A 24,238-nucleotide genomic window follows, 5' to 3' on the forward strand; every position below is an offset into this window, starting at 1 on the left:
AGAAGGAAACAGAGATCAGAATAGGCATAATTTTAAAGTAAAACCTTTTAATCTAACTAAAAGCTTTTGGCTTGCTTCATGTATAACTGAAAAGTCTAGATTCTCCTAAATATTTGAAGATATAATTGATTTAAGTGAATCTGAATGTAAGGGAAGTCAGCATAAAGCATTTTATACTTCACTTTGACACCTGATGTGGTTACTTGCCTTGGTTTATGTTTGTGGCTTACAGTTTTTCTCACATTGCAGCTGTGTTATGCATCATGCAGAAAGACTTTGAAGTCCTCTGCAGGAGAATCTTCTTTATATAAAAGCCTAAAATTATTGGCCTAATGGAGTTTCAACTCTATCACTATAGTCTAATATACATTTGTGCTAATTCTGACAACTGCCCCCATTTTAGCTTTGTCAGAGCACATCTACACACCATAGTCCAGACTATGCTGCATCTGCTCCATCCGTATACCATACTACCTGTATGCAAGCAATATGGCAGCGACTCAAGTGTCTGCAATGGGCTTGGTACTATGCTAAGCCATGAATCTTAAGCAAGAGTTGCATCAATTAACACAACTCTCCTGTATATTGCAATAATCTTGCACATCATGCTGTTCTTTAGAGGTGGCTATTTGCTCAGTGCTGTGCTAATACAGTGAATGAAATTTGTGGACCAGAGATGATATGCAGATGGTAAGGCACTCAGCTGGGTCAGAGCCATGCCTGTATGAGGTTGACTGCAAAGTACCTCCTAAGCATATCTTTTTCTTTATGCTCTCAGTCATGGAGATGGCAAAATCCTCACAGGTACTCATTACAAGGTTTGGAGAAAAAAGACTACCAGATTTTACAGCTCAGTCTTCTCTGCACTTTTGATAACAGGTATAGGATGAGATCAATAAACCCTGATTGACAGATGCAGGTGAATTTCACTATGTGTTAATAAAGTTCCAGAAACAGAAACGGTTGGGTCTGAATGTGTGTAAGCTTCACCTCAGGACCGTACTGCTATGGCAGTGCTCTTCCTGTGCTACAGCTGGCTTCTATCTAGAGAGCTAGGAGTGCTGTTAGAGAAAATCTGTGATCATTTCTACCTGAGCATTTAGACAGGCTGATGTGGGGTAGGTTTCTGAAAGTGAGATACAGCACTGCTAGTTCTTTCCCCCTTTCCCCTCTTTATCTGGCTTCTTTTTACCAATTGATATTGTTTCATGAGGGGAGGGCTAAAAGGGCAAAAGGACTTTAAGGACTTTAGTCTAGAAAAAGAAACAATACGAGCAAAAAAAAAATTGGCAGATGGTGAGAACGGACAAATTAGAAAATCCTCCTCCCATAGATGAAACTTACTAAAAATTGATAATAACTTTTAGTTAGGGGAAAAGAGCTTTCAGACCATTTCCATTTGTAGTACTGACATGGTAATAGATTTTATTCTGAATATTAGACATTCATATTTAAACCATTTATTATTTTATGCTTAGATATGCTTTTAGTGTGTGGCATATAATTTGAATGTTCACATATGATCTGACATGGAAAGAGTCTTACAAACTGCGAGGTAGTATGCCTGCTACCTAACTTTGACCTCTACTGATGATCAAGTCTGGGAGAGTCACGATTTTAAAAAGCTCACAATGAAAGGTATGGACTTCCAGAAGGCATTTAGAGCTTCTAAACAGGATGCTTAGCTTTTAGATATTGAAGCTTTCTGTATCAGATCCATCTTTATGGGGAAGCAGAACTGCAGAGCATTTGCAAGTATAATATCTGTTTATTCCAATCCTGCAGGAACTTAAACGTAACTAAAAACTACTGTTTGAATCAATGTACTTAGTTTTAAGCATGGTGAATAAGCCTGTTGGCAATCTTAGACTTCAGTCCTTTCACGCAAGATATCTTAGCTAAGTGTCATTAAAAATGCAGGGATTAGCAACAAGCCTCAAATGGAATTGATGTCTGGAATGCAGCTCAATAGCAATCAAAAGCTGAATTTTCCTGTAAGCAAAACTAAAGCAAGAGGCACATGAAGCTTTTCAACTGTAACATGGTAAACATGGCACACACTTTAAGAAAGATTCCTTGATATTTTTAAACAATCTTTCAAAGAAAAATCTACATTCAACTACACAAGCAGTTTCAGAGATCTGTTATAATGCTACTTTTTCCTTTTGGTGAGCTCATATGCTGAACAAAGCTCAAGCTTTGAAAATAAAAAAATCAGTAATGGAATTTGTAGTATTACAAAACTCAAGGAAAGATTAAACTGATTTTTGTATCAGGAGTAAGCAAATCACACCCATATGCTTTGTGCTCTCCTGTATCTCATCTCACAGCCCTGCTTGCATAAAGCTGCTGAAGGATTTTGTGGGTTCAGGCTCCCATTCTACCATGTAAAAGAAATCAAGAAGTCAAAGACAACCATTTCTCCTTCACATCTTCAACATTAACTGTGACAGATCGGCAAGAATTTTCAATGTAGAGCTACAGTTATTTAAAAACATAGTTTAAAAATAGGTCTTATGAATACAGAAAAGATGTAAACAATGAAAGAGCTTGTTCAAGCTGACAGGACAAAAGGGAATGTATTGAAGCTACAGCAAGTGCATTTCATATTCAATGACAGGGGAAAATATTCTAAATTAAAAACAAACAATGGAAGAATGAACAAAACCCCCAGAAAAGACTTCAGAAAAAGAACTCTGAAATGTGGCTATAAAATTCTAATATTATTAATCATTACTTCTAATCCTGCCAGCAGTGTAGGGCAGGTGGCCTCATGACCACTCAAAATCTCATGTAGTTTAGGACTGGGCTAGCACAGTATTAGTACTATATAATATCCATCTTTTTCTTTGGAAATTAACTTCATAAAAACAAAAGCAGAACTTCAAACACTCTGCATATGGCTTATTATTTCCTCTCACAACATACCACACACTGTAAACAAGGCACTCCAAAGGCATGCAACTGTCCTGCTTACCTAGTGGAAAAAGTACTGCAAAGTCATCATCTTTCTCAAGGATATAAAAAGTGTTGGGGTAACTCTTCATAAGCAAGCAATGCCTCTGGATATAGATTATATTTATCTGTTACAACTTTTAATACAAGAAAGGCAGATCCTTTATTTTAAATAGGCGTAAAGTGTCTGCTGTTTTTCAGATTGTATGTTTGGAGAATTTTGGGTACTGTGGAGAACAGCTCTTCTCTTTTCTCCAGCATGGCTCAGCCCTGACTTTCTGCATTGCTGTCTTCCCTGCCTGTTGCTACAGACCAGAACTCACAATATCTCATGGAGCAATCAACATTCATTCAACATCCATGTTAGTTACTTCTATGCAGACGTAGTATTCCTTGGAGGGAGTCAGCCATGCCTACTTGTTTTACTTAGTATAGCAAACATGCTAGAATTACCCTTGAAAGCAAAATAGTCTATATCAAATAGTATCTGAAAAGTCCTTATCACTCTTGTCTGTAAACTGGGGGAGGATGGGACTAGTATATTTCATAAGTAGTAAGTACTGTAAAATATGTCATAAAGTCAAGTAATTTCCTGTTTATAATTAGGAATTGTGAATGCAAGTTGCATATGCTGAAAATTTAAGCTTGCCTAGTTTTGCTACTCCAGAATATAAACTAGGTGAAATGTCAGCCAGAACCTTTTCACAAATGTGTCCACTATGCCTTTTTTCTTTTTCTTAAGAAAACAGGAGACCTTATTATTTGTGCATGGAAATAAAATCCCACAAGTTTAAATCCACTGTTTAAATCCCACTGTTTAAAACCAATCTACAGCAGTTATTTTTATAACAGCTATTGGAAATATTGCTAGACATGTCTTGCTAAGCTTGACTGCATAGCAGAAACCATGGGGACTATCCAAATGTAATGTATACAAAACACTGTGCTGCTATCACACAGCTGTGTATACTGTAACTCATTGTGTCAGTCATTCATTCCAGAAATATTATACACAAAAAATGGAGTGGAGAAAGACGCAATCTAACACTTTCAAGAGGCAAACAGCATGAATGTGAGCCTTCTATTTTGAAAGTGATACTTCTGTCCGGGCATACTTACCTGGCACAATTATAAAACTGAATAAATGAAAAGGACTTCATCTGTCATTTTGGCATGCCACTACCTTTAGAAATAGCCAGTTTAAAAGATCTTTCTCATGGGCATTGCATAAATAATTTTATATACATAAGTATATAAATGTATATATATTATCTGTGTGTGTACAAATGCATGTTAAACAAAAGCCCTATGATGATTTAAAAAACCCATAGCATACTTCATAACTTATTTTTTAGGATAAACTATATTTTTACTTCAGAAATTGAAGCTATCAGTGACCTTTTAAAATGACTATATGTATACAGGACATTGTCAGAATAATATTGATTTTTTTCCCCCTCCACTGGAAGCAAAGTTTAGAGAGTTAGTTTTCATACTGAGAAATACTTATCAGGCTTCAGTTTTGCTTCTTGAAAGCTGATAATTAGGCCTTTTGATTGTGAGCTTTTTTTTAATTGTTAAGTCCAAGTAACGAAGCAACTATGTGCAGAAATTAACCTTTTTATTATATTATATACTATAGTAGTAAAACTTGTTTGAAGTGCATGATTAAAAAGTTAGCGAAATTACAGAAGGAACAATCTAATATAGCAGTAATAGGTGCATTCACTGTGCATCTGAGAGGAGGAGGGGGGAAAAAAGAAGAGTTTTAAACTCATTTTGGCCTAAAGCATATTCAGGTTTCCAGGATTCTGACATCAGAACCCAGATAACACTGGTTAGAACCATAGGGCTTTACAATAAAAGCTAAAATATTGACCATATGATGGCAAAAAGTCTTTATTTTGTGGTTAACTTATTATCTTCTAGCTACTCTCTGATGAAGTTGGTGGTGCTGTAGAGGATGATCTCCTTCTTCTTGACAAAGATCGTGATCGTTCAGCACTGTAGGCAACATGCTTATCGTAATTTTGTATCTGAGCCTCGAGGAAATCCCTCTGTTGCTGGCTGATGGTCTGGCTAATCAGTCCAGGGAGAGCTTGAATGTTACCAATTAAAGTTTCCAGTTTAGTTTCCAGTGTAACAATTCTCTTCTCAAAATCTTCACTTCTTTCATTTAAGTCAGAAATCATGTCATACATGATGTTTTGAGTCTGAAAGTAGAAAGACATAACCAAAGGTTTAGAGAAGCCTTTCAAATACTTCAACAAGCAACATGAATCTAAAAGGGTTTGTAAATACTTCTGCACTTCACAGACAGAAAAAAAGGATACAAATATTATAACAATGTCCAGTGTTGTGAGTCACGATAAACTTTCTACTAAATTTATTGAACAGGAATGCAATGTGCTTTGAGTAACACTTTAGTTGTTATGGTATAAATGAATCAGGCAAAAGACCAGGCCTTTTTTGGAAGGTCAGGTGCTTAGAAATGCACCATGCATTTGTTTGCAAACAAATTCTTTGTTAACAGTCAGTTGTGCAAGCCACCAGGAGACTGAAGGCTCCAAAGTTGTGATCCATCCTTGTCTCTTCTGTATTTCCTCTGATTTTCAACAACCTCATTCTTCTAAGCAGTACACAAATGTTTATTTGATTTCTCCTTAAACTGAACGGGTACTCCTGAACTGACAGTAGTAATAGGAGTTGGGTGGATTGTTTTTGAAATGTAGTGTAAGAAGGCAAACTTCAACTTCATGCTTCCCTGCTTCCACATTCACCAATACATCCACCATTTACAAAACAGTGTTTGGTTTTAGCAAGTATATAGGGTGTAATTTAAAAAGTTATAGCGGTCAGTTAAAATGTGATCTGTTCTGATGAAATCTGTTATTTCATAAAGACTTGAAACTCATTAAAAATAATTATTGAATTTCTTCCTGATAGACTGAGACTTCAGATTAAACTAGAGTCAAAACCTGGACGCAATTCAGTAGAAAAACTGGTTGAAGTTTATAAATCACCCTAAGGGAATGAAAATTAGTTGAATGACTCAGCCTGAAGTATAAAGCACTTCAGCATCAGATGAGTGTTGATAACCCATTTCTCTGCCCCTTATTTCAAGATACTAGCACAACCCTTGAAAGCAAAACAGTCTATGTTAAATAGTATCTGAAAAGTCCTTATCAGCTCCCAGAAGCACTAGACTGAAACGTACTTTTGTAACTGAAGTTGTCAGGTGGTTCTCCAAAGCAAAAAGGGAATGAACGCTGAATAATTTAATCTTTGTTTTGATGCATTTTAAATTGAGGATGGGTTGAAAGGTACATGAAGAGGTGTACAAGAAGCCCTTAGGAAAGGACCATTAACACCTCTAATGTAGCCTCAAATTGCAATCAAAGTAACTGTTAAATACTGAGGTCTAATGTGAAACCTGGAATACTATCACCTCAGCTCTCTAACTCTGTAGTTACTATACTATATAAATGGGAAATACCAGTAGACACAGTTTGCAACCAAATAGTCTCTTTTTTTTGGCAGTTATTATTCATTACAAAAACTTACACAAATGCAGACCTAAATTTACTTGTCTAAAGACACTACTGCATAATACAAGCAGAATACAAAACCAGAATGTCTAATTCCAGTCTGCGTAAAAGCCTGTGTACTATGGTCTCTCACAGTACAGTCACTATCACTGGGTGGGAAATCTCTCTACTACACAGCACTACACTACTACAGCTCACTCACAGTTCAGCATTCACCATGACCACTGCAGTCACTTCAGGAACCCTCAAGATCAGTTTCTCAACACTGAAATCCTTTTCAAATGTAGAAAAAAAATAATTAAAAAAAAAAAAAAATATATATATATATAAAAAGGTGCATTCAAAATTTGGTCAGAGCCATAAACAAGAAGTTTCATTCAGCCGGTATTACCACAAAATACACACATATTTTCATTTTCTACAAAAAGCAAATTTGTTAACAACATTTGCATGTATTATGTATAACATTTTCACTTACAGACTCTCCAGTTTGAAAGGATGAACACTGAAACAACAGAAATTGCCCACTAACCTTTGCGAGGTCCACCAAAGTGTTGGCTTGATCATTCAGTTTTCTTTGTTCCATTTTTACACTTCTTAACCTAAAAGGAGGAATTTTAAGTCAGATTTTTTTTTTGTGCAAGTGGTCATATTAGTATTTCTAAAGGGCATGCACAAAACTTACAGGAGCAAATAACTGCATGGACAATGCCTTGCATACTTTGTGAAAAGTCAGAATTGGTCATGTGCCTGCTACAATGGGAAGCATGCTTCTTCAACACCGCAAATAAGGAAAGAGCAAGAAAATGTGATGTTCTTGAGAATACCATTTGCCATAGTCAAAGTTGAATTCAAAACGTGAAATAACAGTTTATCCAGGCTATGTGAAAGAAAGCCATAACATTCCTTGAAGCCTCAGTATCATGACAAGTAGATATAGGAAGAAACATAGAAAACTGGTTTTTGTCATTTATGTTGTAGCAAACAAGAATCTTCCCATGCCTACATGACTAGATACAGGTATTACCCCTGTTCTGTCGGAAATGGATTGGGTTAGCAGGTGTTTGAACCTAATGGAAATACAGTGATAAGTGAGTTTCTCATTACTTTAAACAGAACTTCTATCTGACCAGCAGCTAAATAACCAACATACTTGCCAATACATTGGATTTTCTCACACTATTTGTGAATCTAAATATGACTACATTTTAAACTTACACGCTACATTCATTTTCAATACATTATTTAAACTACAACATTGAAAAATTATGAAAAAAGCAGAAAATATGTATTTTTATCTTTTTTTTGCCTACCTCTGTGCATTATAATTATTCATGCACATTCTTTGAAAGACATATACATGACCTTTCTTTTCTGTTCTCTAAAACAAAGCTCATGTTTTTCAGATTAATTTCCAGAGGAGTGGTTTGTAGATGTGATTTTCACAAGTAAGAAATTTCTTCCTTACATACAAATTTATTGCTCACCATTTCCCAGCACAGAAACACTTGGACTTGCAATGTGTTTTCTGGTGGCTGTTCTAAGCAGGAAACAGCAGTTCTCAAAAACAACATAAAAATATTTAAACAATGTGTGTTAAGATATTAGTCTACTAGTACCTCAAGGGCCAAGCAACCTAAGCATTTGCTTAGCTGTCAAGTGAAAATAATTTTGGCAGCATTTTGTGGCAGGTGGTTTGCTAATGCATAATCTGCCTATTTCTCAGGGATGGTGTCACTTTGAAAGCTAGTTTAAAGAAAGCCTTCTTGGAGATATCCCAGAATCAGGAAGTTTCTTTTCACATCTTTAGTTATAGGGCATTTTCTTTCTTATCTAAGCTAACCTGCATGAGAAAATTCGTTGTGAAGAGAGAAATATCTTTTTAAACACACGGAAATAACACTGTTAAGCTAGAAATCAATTGTTCACATAAAATTGACATTCCAGAAGCTTTTTACTGCTTCCCATGGAGGTATCCTTCAGAGCACAAAATAAATGCAGATTGTGGGAATGGTACATTCAGAGGCTATAAGCTGGAGCTATCATAAAGTAAAAAATATGGAGGAGTCTCCAAGGAATGCAGTTATATCATTACAGTCTCACAGCTGAAGAATTACTCAAAGGTAAGCATGAATGATTTGACTGGAGAATGATAACCCTACTGTTTTGGTGAGCATCTCTCAAATAATTCACAGAATAGTGTTTTCTGCGTTTCTCAGCATTCACTGACTCATCTGTTTGCCCATTAGTATTTTAAAATACCAAGAAATCCATTGTTATTGTAGCAATGCAAGTACACGCTGACACAAACATGGTAATTCCTCATGATAACCAGCCCAATTACCTACCACAGACTGTAAAAAATGTATCTTTGGCAAGTCTTTAGCTTCAGCAGCTGGATTTAAAGAAAACTGGCAGAATTTTGTTCCTAAATTCATTAAGAAAAAATATTAAACATCTTAATATGAAACTTCACTTATCACAGCAAAAGATATGATTCTGGATCACGTTTCCATGGCAGCAATCAGACCACTGAAGTTCACAAATAAAGACTCTATTTTTTGCATGCAGACAGTGGTTAACTCTGCAAATTTAGAAAGGAACAGCTTATACAACTTACTTCCGAGCTCTATTTTCATTTTGTAGAAATAAAAAGACAAAACAAAAGAAAACAAACTGTAAAATATACTAAAACAACCAAATGAGCACAGTGAGCTCAATTCATCAGGTGGGAGTCCTAAGGAGTTGCTACTTCTTTCAATCAGCAACTGCCTGAGGTGGACTCTAACTCACTTCCATTCATGATGAAGAAACCTACAACCTGCAACAGCTTCAAACCTTCCCATTAACTATCATCTGTAGATTTTTCTATTCATATAATACACAGAGTGCTTTTTGATACTCTCATTTAGAGTGATGATTTCACCATCGTCTCATTTAGAGTATATGAGAAGCAAAAAAAGATCCAGACTAGCTGGCAAATTGCTCTAGGGCAATTTTAGAGCTGTGAACGTTTGATACTGCTACCAGGATCTGCTCTGGTTTCTTGTATAAAGCTGGCCCTGAAACTTCATTCCTTTTAGTTCTATCTCCAGAGAAATGGTTGAGAAGGTGAAGAAGGGTGACAAGTAAAAAACAAAGAATCCAGAAAGATGGAAAAGAGACATACACATCATGAGCTACTTGAGAAAAGTCCAAAAGTGCTAGAGCAAAAATCCATGGCACTTTCTTCGGCATTTTTAGAAAATTATCCTGGTTTTGTTTTTGGTTGGTTGGTTGGGGTGTTTTTTTTGTTTGTTGGTTGGTTTCATTTTGTTATTTGGGTTTTGTTCGTTTTTTGTTTAAATACAAAATTTTTAGAATGGGATGCATAGAACTAAAGGATAAAGGGAAATTTATTATTAAAACAGCTGTTCAAAGTTTGGCTGGCACAGCTAAAAAAAAATTGCTGCTGTCACCTTCTTCACCCCACCTGATTAATGAATTTTTAAGGCAGATGCAGAACAACACTTTACATCCTGTGAAGCTCTTCTGGGCTTGAACGATATACAATGTTGCAGATAGAGCCTGCTGTGCTTTTTAGATTCTTCTCTGAATATGCATACTCTTCTCTGAACATGCATACACACAGACATACACACACACACACAAAATAAATAGCTAAGTTAAAATATAAAGAAAAACCTTTGCAATCAAGGATTAAAGTCCAGCAAAGGATGCACAGGGCATGCCATCCTCTATTCCAGAACCCCTGCTGCTCTTCTCTGCCTCCCAACCCTTTAAACTAAGAAGGATAACCAAACTGGGAAAATATACTTTTTTATATCCACACAAAAATGCCTTGACTTTTGTCATCTTTTTATTCCTTCAAGTATTTCTGCAATAGCATAGTAACATTTAATCCTGTAAGTTTGCGAAATATAATACACTAATCAAGGTTTATAGGATACTTCACATCTTGAGCTTAGCAACCTATTATTTTAAAACTTTGCTATGAAATGGAGATACTGTTAGCCTAAATTTATTAACAGGAAATATGGTAATCTGGCCTTTCCTTCCTGTTTTTCCTGCAAAATGACATAAAGGTGTTCTTTTCATGATGGATGCTTTCCTTGTATCTCCTCACAGGATGGCTCAGACACAGACCCACACTGAAAAGTTATCAAAATGTCAGCTTGAAATTAAACTTACTGAATTTATCTACATCTCCCCTATGTCTCATGGGAACTGTTTGCATAGGTTGTACAAATGGCTGCCTCAGGCTGGATGGGGACATTGAATAGAGTAGACAAATTGAGGCATGGGTCTTGACCATTCCTCAAAAAGTATCTATGGTTCCTGGGGACAAAAGTCCCTTTTTTTTTTCTCCCAGGTAGTCCAAGGAAAAGTAACTAAATCATTGTACAATTCAGCTGGTTTTGATGTGCTTCATGTCAGATACGTATTACTTATTTTAGATGAATACTTATAAAATCTCAATACCGTAATTCAGCTTAATCATCCAACTGGTTACAATTCTCAGGTTTTCAACCCTGGAAGATTTCAATAGAGGGGAAGAACTCATCTGGATCTTGCCAGAGGTGCTCAAAGGTGTTAACATAATGACTGTTGGCATGTACTCCCATTTTCCCCATGTCAGGGGTCAGAGCTGACATACCAACATTTGATTTTAGGCACTGAGAATATATGATGGAGAGAAGCAACTGTTGGGTATATCCAACAATACTTGATGAATATTCTTTTCATTAAAAACAACATACCTACTCTTAGGCTCTCTTCTGTCACATCATTCTGATTATTAATTATTAAAACATCTACTACTAATGAAACTTTTTTCATTTTCTTCTGTCTGTTGTAGCTTGTATCTTACTACCTGTAAGCAAATGTGCAACAGCAAAGGATCATCTCAGCAGCAAAAGGCAAAGTCTTAGATAATTCAAGAAGCATAGGAAACTTCTAAAACAACACAAACAAGTTCTCTTTACTGTGCACATACACAACCAGCATACAACCAGCATACTCTAAAAATTACCTGTAAACAGGTAACATAGCAAAACCTTGTAATTGTTTACTTGAGTGAAAAAACAACCTCAAGAGCAATTTCAAGTATAAAGGCGGGGAGAAAAAGGAGGGCAGAAGGGAGCAGGATGGGACACGGAGACTGAGAGTGACTATGAGGAAAAGAGAAACTAAGAGAAACCTGGAGAGAAAAGCCAAAGCAAAATAGTACTTACTGATGAATAGCTTGCAAGAATTTGCGTTGATGTTTCCTTACTTTTGCATGGTCTATCTTTTTAACCAGCTTTGTGTTTTTATAAATTAACCATGTTTCCCTGAGTACATTGGCTGCTGCATTTTTCACCTGTTTGATAAAAGAAAAACACCAGGCTGTCAAAAGTAGCATTGTGTCATGTTTCCTCTTTTCTGGAATAAACTGCTTCTAAAGCACTTAAGCCCCTGCCTAACTGTGGGAAGTGGATACACAGGAAGTGCAACACCTGCAGAAAGCATAACTGGACCAAGGGGACTGCTGAGCAATTTCCAAGTTACTTACAAACTTGGGACCAGCTCTCTTTACATTGAGGAATAATTTGTCCCTCTTAAAGATGGAGCACTGTTTGCTGGTTTTGGCAATACAAATTACAGTAAGGAAATACTAATGCTTTATCTATATGGTAAAGAAATTAAAATGTGCTTAATAGCATCATAAAATTTCTCACTTTCTTATTTATGGTTAGTACCTCTTCAATCTCTTAGAAATTTAACAGTCTTTTAAAATATCCAGAGCAGTTTGAACACACTTTTTTCCATTTTTTTATAGATATTTTTGTTCTTGTTTCTTTTTTACTGTTTTCCCAGGAGATTTAAAAGATCTTGTGAATTAATATGGCCAGTGTTCTGTTTCATAAGTCCTTTGATATTTTTTTTAATGAAGCTTTCCATAGGATGTTAAATGTAAAAGAGTACCTACAGTTCTTCAGGCCCTCCAAAATTTTCCAGAATGCTTAAGAACACCACAGAACTTCAATGCAATGTTGATTAAAGACAGAACAGCTAGTTACTTGCAAAGGAAAACTGTCATTATTATTAGTCTGTATTTTCTCTCCCTTCAACTTTATATCATGCCAGTCACTGCAGCATCAGAGCTAAGTCAATGTTGAATGAAAGCCATCACAAGAATGACATGCAGAAGCTCTCCTGAGCAAGATTCCCACCTTGTCCCTGGAGAAGTGTTGGAGAACCTTTGTCTTCCTTTGGTAAAAGCACAATCAATTTGTGACCTGATGTGCATCTCAGATTTGTTCCCTAGGTTTGTTATTCATGTTCTCTGAGTTTCAGGAGTTTGAAGCCACCCAAGCACCACTTGGATACAGTATTAGACCGATATTTAGATTCATGTGAAGAATAGCTGAATAAAATAAATCTTAAAAGGCACAAATGAACACCAGACTCAAAATCTGGTCAATCTTTACAAAACCCTTTTTTTCCCTGAAAGACAGTTTGAACTCAGCTGTCAGATTACCCTAGAAAAGTGCCCATGTTAGGAATGAGCAGGTTGTTTGTGGTTTAGTATCAACAAGGCCTTAACTAACTGTAACATGAGTGCAAACCAACACGCTCAGATAGAGGACTAAAGTCAAACACCTTTGTACCTACATAAGAACTGTCATCCCACTCATCCATAGACTTTTCCTGACGTGACTGCTTAGAGGAGGTACAAGCTGTCAGTGCTGATAGGCACAGAAATGAGGGAACCAACACAACCAGAGCAGCCTGCCAGCATAACCTGAAAACAGCATGTGGAGACATGACACAGCCCTCTGCAGCAGAGGACCTGCAGCAGCATAGCACTGCACTGATGCACGGTCCTGTGCTAGGCAGCCAACCTCCTTCCCAGCTGGAACAGAGACAGTTTCCTGCTCAGGCATCAACACCTCTCTTCACCCATCAGCAGAGAGACGTTCTGCTCAGTTCTGTTGTAAGGACCCTCCTTTCCACATTGGCTCTTCTCAACAATGAAGATCAAATAAGTTGAGAGGACTGTGTAGATCCCACTAATTTTTTTGTAACCTCAACAGTGACCTGTTTTATTTCAATATAGGACTTTTATTGCCTATTTGCCACATTCTTTCATTTCCCAAATGTTACTGTATTTCATTTATATTCAAATACGTGAAGTTACATTTCAAAAGAAAAAATTTACAATATTTTTTATGAATTTAATAATTTCTAGAGTATATTTAAAAATATTCCCTTGTAATAATAATAACCACAAGTGTTGTTCAAGGCACTTCAATAATTATGTGCTGCTAAGTGAACCCTGTGTTGAGTGCAAAAGGCAATTGGAAAGACTGTCTCACTCACAGTCTATGAATATGTCTTTTTCTTAAGAACACCCTTCATAGCTTGTAATTCCTGTATCAGTCATTTCACTTTTTTTTGCTAGAAAAAAATTGCATATTTTTCTCGTATGTGGCATGAAGTTTTTTTAGCTTAACATAAGTCTTTAGTTTTACAGCATTTAGCTGTTGGTTATATCAATTATATTGCAGCTGCAAGAGAATATATTCTATGGAGCACATTCAAATTTTCAGTATCTCACAGTTTCCCTCAATTTTGAAAAAATCTTTAGGCATTCAATTCCTTCTCCTTGCAAAATCACACCCTTGAAAAATTTCAGTATAATGGAGCAGGAGACTATTTAAAACAAATGCAGAAATAAATTAACACACATATCCTTTTCAGTTGTGAATATAAATTGTGACTTACTCTTTTAGTTAGTTGGGTGTCCATCATGAAATTATGCACATGTTTTTCTGCTTTGGTAAGTTCTAACTTTCTTGCCACCACAGCTACCACCAGTGCAGTACACCCAGCACCCTGAAAATAATAAAACAAACCCCCATGATGTTACTATTTCATTTTGCACAGTTTTTAGTTTCAGTTTCTTTTTTTGCTGTAGAAGTATGGCACCAGGTGGTTCATCCCTGGTAAATACAGTGAACATGCTAAAGCTATTTCAGTTCAGAGTAATAGGTAAAGTCTGTAATTACCAGCTGGTCTGTCAAGGCATCAAAATAGTCGTGAGCAGCATCATTTAAAAGTTCAGTTTTTCTTCCTGCAGGGGCTGGAAATCTGAACACATCCCATTTGTAGTCCATAAACAAAGCAGGAGATAAAAACACTTTTGAACTCCAGACCAGTTAGTAAATAAACTCCCTGTTTTTAACAATTGTCTAAAGGTTACAGCAATTGTAAAAGAAGCAATAAAATTAGATTAGTATTGAGCATACAAAAAAAAAGCTTTTTAGCATTTTCTGAGGGTGTAAAAATAATCATAAATTTAGTATTTACTCAGTATATTTCCTTGTTGTTCTCCGAGTCCTTCAATGATCTTTTCTTACAGCATTGCTGCTTATTACAATATAAAATAGCACACATACACAAGACCATTTCTTCGAAACTTGGATGGGGAAAGTGTCAATTAATTTTCTAATTTGTGTTGTGTATATGTATGCAAGAAGAGCCAAAGCCATTACGTACCTGTCCCTTTGAAATGACAGCACTTTTATCACCATCACAAATTTAAATGTGGTTGTTTTTTTTTTTTCAGGGAGGAAAGCAAAGGATGCCAAAATGAAGAAGGTAATGAGAAGCAACATTATAGACATCTAAAGGTGTTATTTACTTTACACTATGAATAAATTCTGCTGCCTTAGTTTTATTTTCTGTTTTGTTTTTAACAACTCTTTACAAGTTATTTTTTAAAAAGTACGAAAAGAAGACGAAATATGCCGGGCTGTGTTTAACTTGCAGTTTCACCCCAATCTAGTTATTATTGCACCTGTATCAGTTACTGTCCAGTATAAAGCAATCTCTTGTTGTACACCGAAGCTTACCACATTTTCATTCTCAGAGCTTTCTTCCATTCTTTCTCTATTCATTAGGGACTGTAGTGATAGGACAAGGGGTAACGGGTTGAAACTTAAACAGCAGTGGTTTAGAATGGATATAAGGAAGAAATTCTTTACTGTTAGGGTGGTGAGGTACTGGAATGGGTTGCCCAGGGAGGCTGTGAATGCTCCATCCCTGGTGGTGTTCAAGACCAGGTTGGATGAAGCCTTGGGTGATATGGGGATGAAGCCTTGGGTGATATGGTTTAGTGTGAGGTGTCCCTGCCCATGGCAGGGGGGCTGGGACTAGATGATCTTGAGGTCCTTTCCAATCCTAACTCTTCTATGATTCTATGATTCTATTTCTCCATTTTCCACCTCTATGAGTGCCTTACTCTCTCCAGAAAATCCAGATGAAATATCTGAAACCAGCTTTCACAATAAAATTCAGGTAATAAACACATAGAGACTGCAAAATAAATTAACTCATTGGAAACCCTTATTCACATAGTGTCCTCAAGAGAAAAAAAAATCTGCTTTCTTTGCTTACTTACTGAGGCACACAATAAATTTTTTAAAAGACTCTGAGCAATTATTTCTTCATTCCCTGGTATATTGTTCCAATAAATCCATCTGCTCCCTCACAAACACCTAATTCTCTGCAATTAATTCTCACCTAGCAAAGCTTCTATCCCCAAGGAGCTCTCAACATTCCTTTGAATGAGTCACTTGTTATTTTGCTGCATTTCCTTCTTCCATTCAGTCCTCAGTACCAAGCTTTCCAGTTTCTGTTCTGTTCGTGGACATCTACTTTAAGTTTTGCTCCCCCCATGAGGTGAGTCAAAATGGATCTGTAAGTTCCTTGGCTTCTCCAGATCATTAAGAGTTAAAAAGGCAGAAGATGGACAATACGATTTAAGGCTGAGCACTTCAGAAATCCATCAAGCCCTCTGAGAAGTCAGGAGATGCTCTACTGTATGCCCTACCTTCACAGAAATACACAGCTCTCCTTTAGTCTCCTTTCTGTGAAAAATGACAGAAGGGAAGTGCTGAAGATCTTTTATTATTATTCCAAACTGCAGAAATGAAGTAGAAGCAATATAGTTACTTAAAATGGCAGAACCACAAGCATAAAACTTCCCATGTTTTGGAATATCCTGATTCAGATGAAAATCAGTGGCATGAATTAAATTAATTTATGCTCATGTGCTCCAGTTTTTTTCTTTTATCAATACTATAATGAAGCATCTATTTTTAATTAAAATTACTTAGGCTCAGCAAAAGAACTATGGCATTAATTTCAACCGCAAGGAGGGCTATTTTGAGAACAAAATTCAAAAAAGTCTTATATTTGATTACTGTACTTAATAATTTCCAGCATAATTCTATTTTTCCTGTTATGAGTATACTAAACCACTGCTTCAAGCTCTTGCTTAACTTTCAGGGGAATTATACATAATATAAAAAAAATTAAAAAGGCAGATATATATTTTCAAGTAACAAGGCAGTAATTATTTCTACTTGGAATCTGCTATCTTTAGTCAGCCTTCTGTCCACCTCTTGCATTAAAGAGATTGTAGTGTACTTTGATTTGGTAAGCACACTGAGTTTAAGGGCACTTAGGACTTCCAGTGTGTCAAAATTTGAGTGAAAAGAGAATGGAAGAATACTCATAACATTCCCTCATCAATCTATCGCAGTTTCAGCTAGATACATATATCTGAAAGCCACCAACTTCCACCTCACTGAACAGTCCGTTTAAGAATGAGTAACTGGATAACTACTATGCCATCTCAGCCAAAAAGGTGATCTAAAATAGTTTTGTGCCATTTGTACTTTCATATATTCATAATGTCTCCATGGCTACTATTGTCTCCAGTGGAGTTTGCACCACAGCTAGAATTTTATTGCAACATTTAAACTTCTAATCTATAATGCGTCTGCTACAACCATAGTTGATTCCATTATTCCTTTCTCTAGGGCATCACATATAGAACATTTGCCCTCAGTTGCAATATTTTGTAACTCCTGGCTCTTCCTTCTCATGACCCCAGTAAACCCCTTGAAAAAAAATCTTTTGCATTGTCTCTTGACTTAGGAAAAGCTTCCTGGAAACATGTACAAAGCTAGTGTATAGTTTTCTTTCAAATTCCTTCCCTTCTTTTTAGGACAGCAAAGCCTAGCAAAACAAGTGAAGATACTTAAGAGGCTGGTATGCCAAGAGCGTTTGTTTTGATCCTGCATAATACCTCCTTGTTCCCCACTCTCTTTGCTATATGGGGATGGTAAACTGTTCAGGAACTTGGACTACATGTTGGTACTACCTTTACACAGTACTGGCATCAACAGAATCAGATGTTAAGAGTCTGAAGCACTATATGAACGTAAATAACAATAAATAATGAAGGTAGGTCTGTATTAACCAATTACACAGTACACATCGTAGCAGGAGACCTGATTTTGCCTTTTTTTTTTCTCCTTCAGATCCTGATGCGGTTTGCTGATGTAACGTATCAATGTACTTACTGCATAATATACCAGCTGAGATGCCTTCAGCAGTCTAATCACAGTCCCTTGTCCTCTTCACTGATGCAGCCCTGTCTGAGCTTTCTGCTGCTATCATCAGAACCACCAGACCAAAGCTGACTAATTTAAAAACTACCACATAGAATTTTACATTATGGTAAACCCAAATAGACAAAGCCATGACAGCTTGAGGGAAAAAGCAGATGTTGCCCAAAGCATGTAATGAGGGTGAGTCTATGGAGTTTAAATCAAGACTATGACTTTTGTACTGTTCACAAGTGCCAGGACTGAGGGTTCACACTGGTGCAATACACAGTGATTGCAAAACTGCAGCTTCAGACTCCTATAAAGTCTAGTATTTACATCTAACTTTCTGGTAAAAGCCAAGTTTTAGTGATAACCAAAAAAGAGGTGCTTGCAACTTTTCATCTGAAGGGTTATCTAAGGTAAAGAATAGTTAGCACTGTTTGATAAGCTACACTGAAAACAGTATTTGGTCAGTAGAGAAACACAGTACTCTAAGTAAATGCCTCTGGCATTTCCCCTTGGTTCCTTCTTTGCTAAGGTACCAAAATAACTTTACAAGGCAGCAATGAATTTCTGCAGCTGCCTGGAGGTCATATATATGCCTGGAGAGTGCTATTGATGTGAAAGAAAACAACACTCCATGTCAGTGTCTCAGCTGAAAATCCCCTGGCAGTTTTGGTGTACTGGACTGGAAATGAAGTGTGGTCTTTAGTGCTGCAATTGACACAAAAATGTGGCTATACTCGCCTGTAACTGAAAGAAGGCATTTCCCTTATTTCTTGCTCACTTCCTCTGGGATCCACTGAGGGAGTGAAAAGGTCCACTTTCCAGACATACTTTACCTAAAGAAAACTCTCTATTCTTACCAGGAATGAAAGACCATGGCAATGGTGCAAGTATATATAGTCTACAAGCCAGCAAATAAATATTTCTTTATGACTACCATAAATTTTGCAATTAATTGCAGCAAACTTAATCTCATATCTAGTGAATAAATTCAGAAACACTCACCATTATTCCAGTGAGTAAACAGACTCCTTTCCCACAGTATGTATTAGGTACCATGTCACCATATCCAATGGATAAGAAAGTTATTGAAATCAACCACATTGCTCCAAGAAAGTTGCTAGTAACATCCTGTTGATCATGGTATCTGAAAAGAAAAAGAAAACGGTTTTGTTATTGTGAAAACTTTTATTAAACTTTTTTTTCTGGCAGAAAGAAATCATATTAACTGGTCATACAACCATTCCTGTTATTACCTTTTTGAGAGCAGCTATAAGGAAATAAATAAAAATGAAATAAAATTATATCAGCAATAAAGAAACAGAAGGTACCACAGCACCAGTAGGAGAGCTACTCAGATGGTTTATAATTTAGTATATTTATTATTATTAAAATGTTGTTGTTATTAGAATAGCAGAAACCTCATAATTTAATAAAATCTCTTCATCAGGGGTGTAAATCCTGCTAATCCTCTGCAGCAGCGTAAGACACTGGTCTACTACACTTGCTGCAGTCTGAGGCAAATATGAAAGTCAAAAAGGATGTGTGAGCAAGCAGACAGCAGAGCATATCTCCATCTCTTTGGCTCAAATGCAAGTCTATAACCAGAAATCTGATCAGGAACTATCCTGTAGATGCTTACTTAGACAACCTAAGATCTGCCCTCTCCTTCTATGTGTCCAAGATAAATAGAAAAGTATGGCATTGTATTTTTCATCAACAAAAGATCCTTACCAGCAGACTCTTTATACAGATCTTTGTACAGCAAAACCTTCTTTTTGTAGTGACAGCTATTAGGTCTAATTTCCTGATGTGCCATTTGTTGTCTTATTTTTAATATTCTAGTGGAATATATTAATTTTCTCCTTCAAAGAAAAGAACTTCAGACAAATAATCTAATCTTCACATAATTTATATACTTAATTAACAGGGAAGCCATACGGACACATTTTAGTCTTAAACCTGTTCTCAAGACTCATTCTGTGCAGGGAAGAATGCCTTATTAGGTATTAGGCCTTATTATTATGCCTAAAGCAGGTGGAATTTTGCTCCCCAGAATAGCTCTGCAACAGAGACTATCTGTGTTAGCCACTGGAGCCTCAAGGTGGCAATAATCCCTGCAACTGCTGTGAAGCCTCAGATTAGCTATCTGTGCTGTTGGATCCCTAATGGTATTATCTTAGCCAGTCCCTAAATCCGTGTTGAAGGAGTGATTTCTTAAATTAAAAATCTGTGAGTAAAATCGAGACAATATAAAAGAGGGATGGGGAGGAGGGGTGTCACTGTCCCGATAATCCCATCATTTCTATGCCAGATTTATAGGGACGTGGATTGGTTTTGCCTTGGTTTTTTTTGCAACCTCATTCATTATTTTTGAATCTCTGTTATTGGTAATTCTGGTGCATGCCTACACCCTTCTGATTTTTGTAAGATTACAGTTGTGCCAGCACACACTTTCAAGCACTCTACTACGTCATTAGGCACCACCATCACTTGGGATTCAAGCCTGAATGAGGCTACCCTGCATCCACAACATCTCATTCAGTCAGACGGTGAAAGACAGATGGAACGTGACACACTTCAGAATTCAACTGCAGTTCTCCTAAACTATCCATTCACTCTGTATCTGAGAGCGCTGAACTCTGACTGGAAAATAACATTCTATGAACAGTTCAGAAACACAAAAGCTCGGTAAGTAAAGAAAAAGAAGCAATTTCTGCAGCAAGTTCCACACAAAATAAAATACAGCCACTACCAACCAGATTCCAAAAAATAAGCAATTTGTTATTAAACTTCAGTTTGAGAAAGGTTTTTATTTTTATAGCTATTTGTGGTTTTTTATTTCAAATCACTACAAAACATTTATTTAAATATTTAAAGCCACTACTCTTAGTCAATTAACACATGCACTAGAAACACTAGAAAACAAACACTAGAAACAGCCATCTGTAGATAAAAGCTAGTATTTCACTGCATTAAAATGGCAGCTATAAACAGGTTGAATTTCTGGATTACATCCAGCTTCACACAGCAGCAGAATGTAGGATTATTTAGAAAAGCTGTTTATTCCCCCAAGGTAGAAAACTCCTTGGTTGAAGTCACACAAGCATAAGTATGATCTATGACTTCTTCTAAGAAATGTGCTAGCAGGCAGGGAGTGGTACAGGTGGAACTTACTACTCACTAGGCAATACTCATCCTTGTGAAATGCCATTATCCACTGCTCTCTAACCAGCATACGTAAATCCTGCAACTACTCCAATTAAAACCAAAAATAGCTGAACTATTACATTTGTGCAGAAATAGCATGGCTTGATTCCTTCCCAAGCCAAACTGAGTGGGAGTTTTACCATTCATCTCAGGAAGACATAAATATATTCCTCAGCTGACAATACTGCAGTGGCTTGGGTTGTCAGAGCAGTATTCCAGCTTCTTTATCAAACAGCAGTCCTTTTCTTCTCTATCAGTATCATGATTCTCAGTACCACTTTCCTTCAGAAATATGTTCATATTTGATGACATCTTATTTACTTGGTAAATCATGTTTTTAGCTGCACACAGTTATCACACATTGACATCCTGACACCTAAGACATATTCATCTTAAAAAGAGATGACTAGGACAAAATTCAGTATAACATGAAACTTGACCATATTCACATTAATTCACACTTAGTAGTTTGATTTCAGTTTATCTTTCTCCATGGACATCCTCTGGTAACTGCCATCTTTGTTTTGGCTTTCTTGAACAGTTCAAGGAAAGAACTAAAAAACCTTTTTGCAGTGAAGAAAATGCTTTTACCATAATCATCCAGAAATTCCTAGTCTGCACTTCAGTGGTAATCCAGGCTGATTTTAGTTCTGTCAAACCTTAAAACTTTTAGACTAATAACAGCTGGAAACAGGCTCAGCCCATTAAATCAGAAATTTGCCAAGACTGTTGAGACACTAATAGATCTAAGCAGCTATTAGAGCTCTCCCACAGTATCAGGCCATTCTGTTACGATGTGCCTTTTTAGTCTTAGTTAGATGGTAGGTACTGGCAGCTTTTCATCTGTTAACACAGATAAAAATAATAGACAGGTGATGATAATAGACAGGTCTTTTTATTCCTTCTCACTTCCTCTTGTTTGAAAAAAGGAATATGGAAGGAATGGCAGAGATGACTCCTAATAAAGACAAAGGAAGAAATTTTGGCTGCCTTGACAAGTTAAGGATCAGAAAGGAAGCTTGAAAAGTGTATGCCACTCCTTGTCTTTTTTTTTTTGACGTGCCTGTTGACATCCCCCAAATATTTATGAACAGCAGCACAAATGTTCTTGCCATAAAAAAAGCACTAGGAAAGTGCAACACACTGTGGCCCGTGTCTGGATTTCATACAGACTCACATCAGCAGTTCAGAACCCAACCAAAAGTAATGGATGCGAGTAATCTGTCTGAATTGCTTCTTCAGGGGTCAAAATGTCCATGATTTTTCTATTAAGTATATTTGTGGACTATTTATGGAAAACTAATAAATCCAATAGAGAAATGTTTAGTATCTTTACATAAGCAGCTTGTGTTATTCTGTTAGCTAAGGTGGATGGAAAAATAATCTAAAAGAAAACAAGAGGGCAGAGGAAAGAGAAATCAACACACACACATAAAAATGTGAGATGGCATGTTTTAAGAAACTTTATACTTACATTCTCTAATATGAACTGCAGCTAAATGTAAGTTTGTAGGCATAAAATTATTTAGACTCCTAGCTGCTGTCAGGCATCTACTTCTCAATGCCTGGGCAATGACTAGCCTGCCAGCAGAGAAGGTTTAAGGACAAACTGCTGTTTTTTCAAAGGGCACCAAACTTTCATTTGACCTCCACTGGTACAGGACTTGTCTTGCTTTCCTGGTGCTGTGAAGAGATGATGCTCTGCTAAATCAGTATACTTGTCTGCAGTCATGGTAGATAGAAAGATTTTCCATCTTTCCAAGAGAAGCCATTCATCTATAAACATAATCTGAAGATATCAAAGTTGCTGAAACTCCTCGAAACAGTTATCTGACCTTTTTTTTTTTTTAAACCTGCATTCAATAATTGTGTAAGAAACTTAAAGAGAATCTGTTGAATCAATTCTACAAGTATTAGGAAATCGGGAATTGGGAAAACTTTAAATTTGTGATACAGCACTCTACTAAGACGAACAGTAGCAAAGATAAGAGTTCTCAGTATCAGTTTCAAGCTACACGTAGTTCGCTGAAAAAAAGTCTTCACAAATAGAAGTTTTAGAAATTAGAAATAGAATTACTCATAATGGACTTAAAATTAATCCCATCTTTTTTTCTGACATAAAATGGCAAAACTAGGTAAATGTTAGCCTTTCTTTTGTATGTTGAAAAAGCGGGGATAAAAAAGGTGGGGAAATTATACAGCAAAGATGATGCTGAATCTCAAGAGACTGCTTTCTGACAAATTGAGTACTCTGAAGGTATTCTTTCATGGAACTAATTTAATTTATTCAAATGCGAATTACTATTTTTTAATATCTTGTTTTTTTGTAAGCTGGTGTATTGCCTTCCATAAAACGGAATGAAGTTAAAACTCATGGCCATAAAACCTGATTTTTTTTCTAAACAAACTCTGGATCAGAGCAGAAGCATGTGGTCGGTGCAAAAAATTTCCATTGACTGCTTCAGATTTTGCACGAGACTCACACCGTCTATCATGAACACTGCTGGAACCATATGCTTAACTTAATTCAAGCTAAAACATACTTTTAGTTTTCTTTATGAAAAGGAAAAGCCATATTGAGTTTAGTTTCTGTTAAGTCGCACTACTTGAAACTGGACAGATTTTATTGAATATTTATAATTTCAAAACCAAACTTTGTGTCCTTCTGAGAGTCATCTGAAAGTTGTGCCAGATTTCACTATCAGTTTATTTGTAATGTACTGGGGACAGTCAGTACCTTTAATATTATGAAACATGAAGTACAAAATCATAACTATATATTGCTGTATGGCAAATGAAACAAGGAAAGCACTTGTCACCTAAATATTTTCGACTTCTGTGTTTATGTATGAAAGTTCAGTATGAGGCTGTCAATACTTAAAAAGAAAGTATATCCATTTTTAAATTTTATTCTTTTCATCAATCCAGTCAGAAGGATAGGAAAATCCTTCAGGATGAATTTTTGTGGTTAATCTAGAAATGTTCATTCACTCCGTAAATTGACTGAGAAAGGTTATAAACATAGAGGACAAATTTCTGTGTCTCTCGTGCTGTACGCCTTACACTTGAGTG

The 24,238-nt window shown here is 36.4% G+C and overlaps 1 protein-coding gene across 1 annotated transcript in view; it reads right to left on the reverse strand.

Annotated features, from left to right (window-relative positions):
- Window positions 1-4,527: 4,527 nt before the first annotated feature.
- Window positions 4,528-24,238, reverse strand: part of KCNN2 (potassium calcium-activated channel subfamily N member 2) — a 57,119-nt gene continuing 37,408 nt past the window's right edge. Inside the window, exons 5-9 of the mRNA XM_005144930.4 lie at window positions 18,962-19,103; window positions 14,274-14,384; window positions 11,738-11,865; window positions 7,036-7,105; window positions 4,528-5,168 (exon numbers count right to left, since the gene is read on the reverse strand). Coding sequence (XP_005144987.3) covers window positions 4,881-5,168; window positions 7,036-7,105; window positions 11,738-11,865; window positions 14,274-14,384; window positions 18,962-19,103 — 739 coding nt within the window. The 3' untranslated portion in view covers window positions 4,528-4,880. The remainder of the gene's footprint in view (window positions 5,169-7,035; window positions 7,106-11,737; window positions 11,866-14,273; window positions 14,385-18,961; window positions 19,104-24,238) is intronic.

The sequence above is a fragment of the Melopsittacus undulatus genome, chromosome Z, assembly GCF_012275295.1.
Source record: "Melopsittacus undulatus isolate bMelUnd1 chromosome Z, bMelUnd1.mat.Z, whole genome shotgun sequence".
Taxonomy (NCBI): domain Eukaryota; kingdom Metazoa; phylum Chordata; class Aves; order Psittaciformes; family Psittaculidae; genus Melopsittacus; species Melopsittacus undulatus.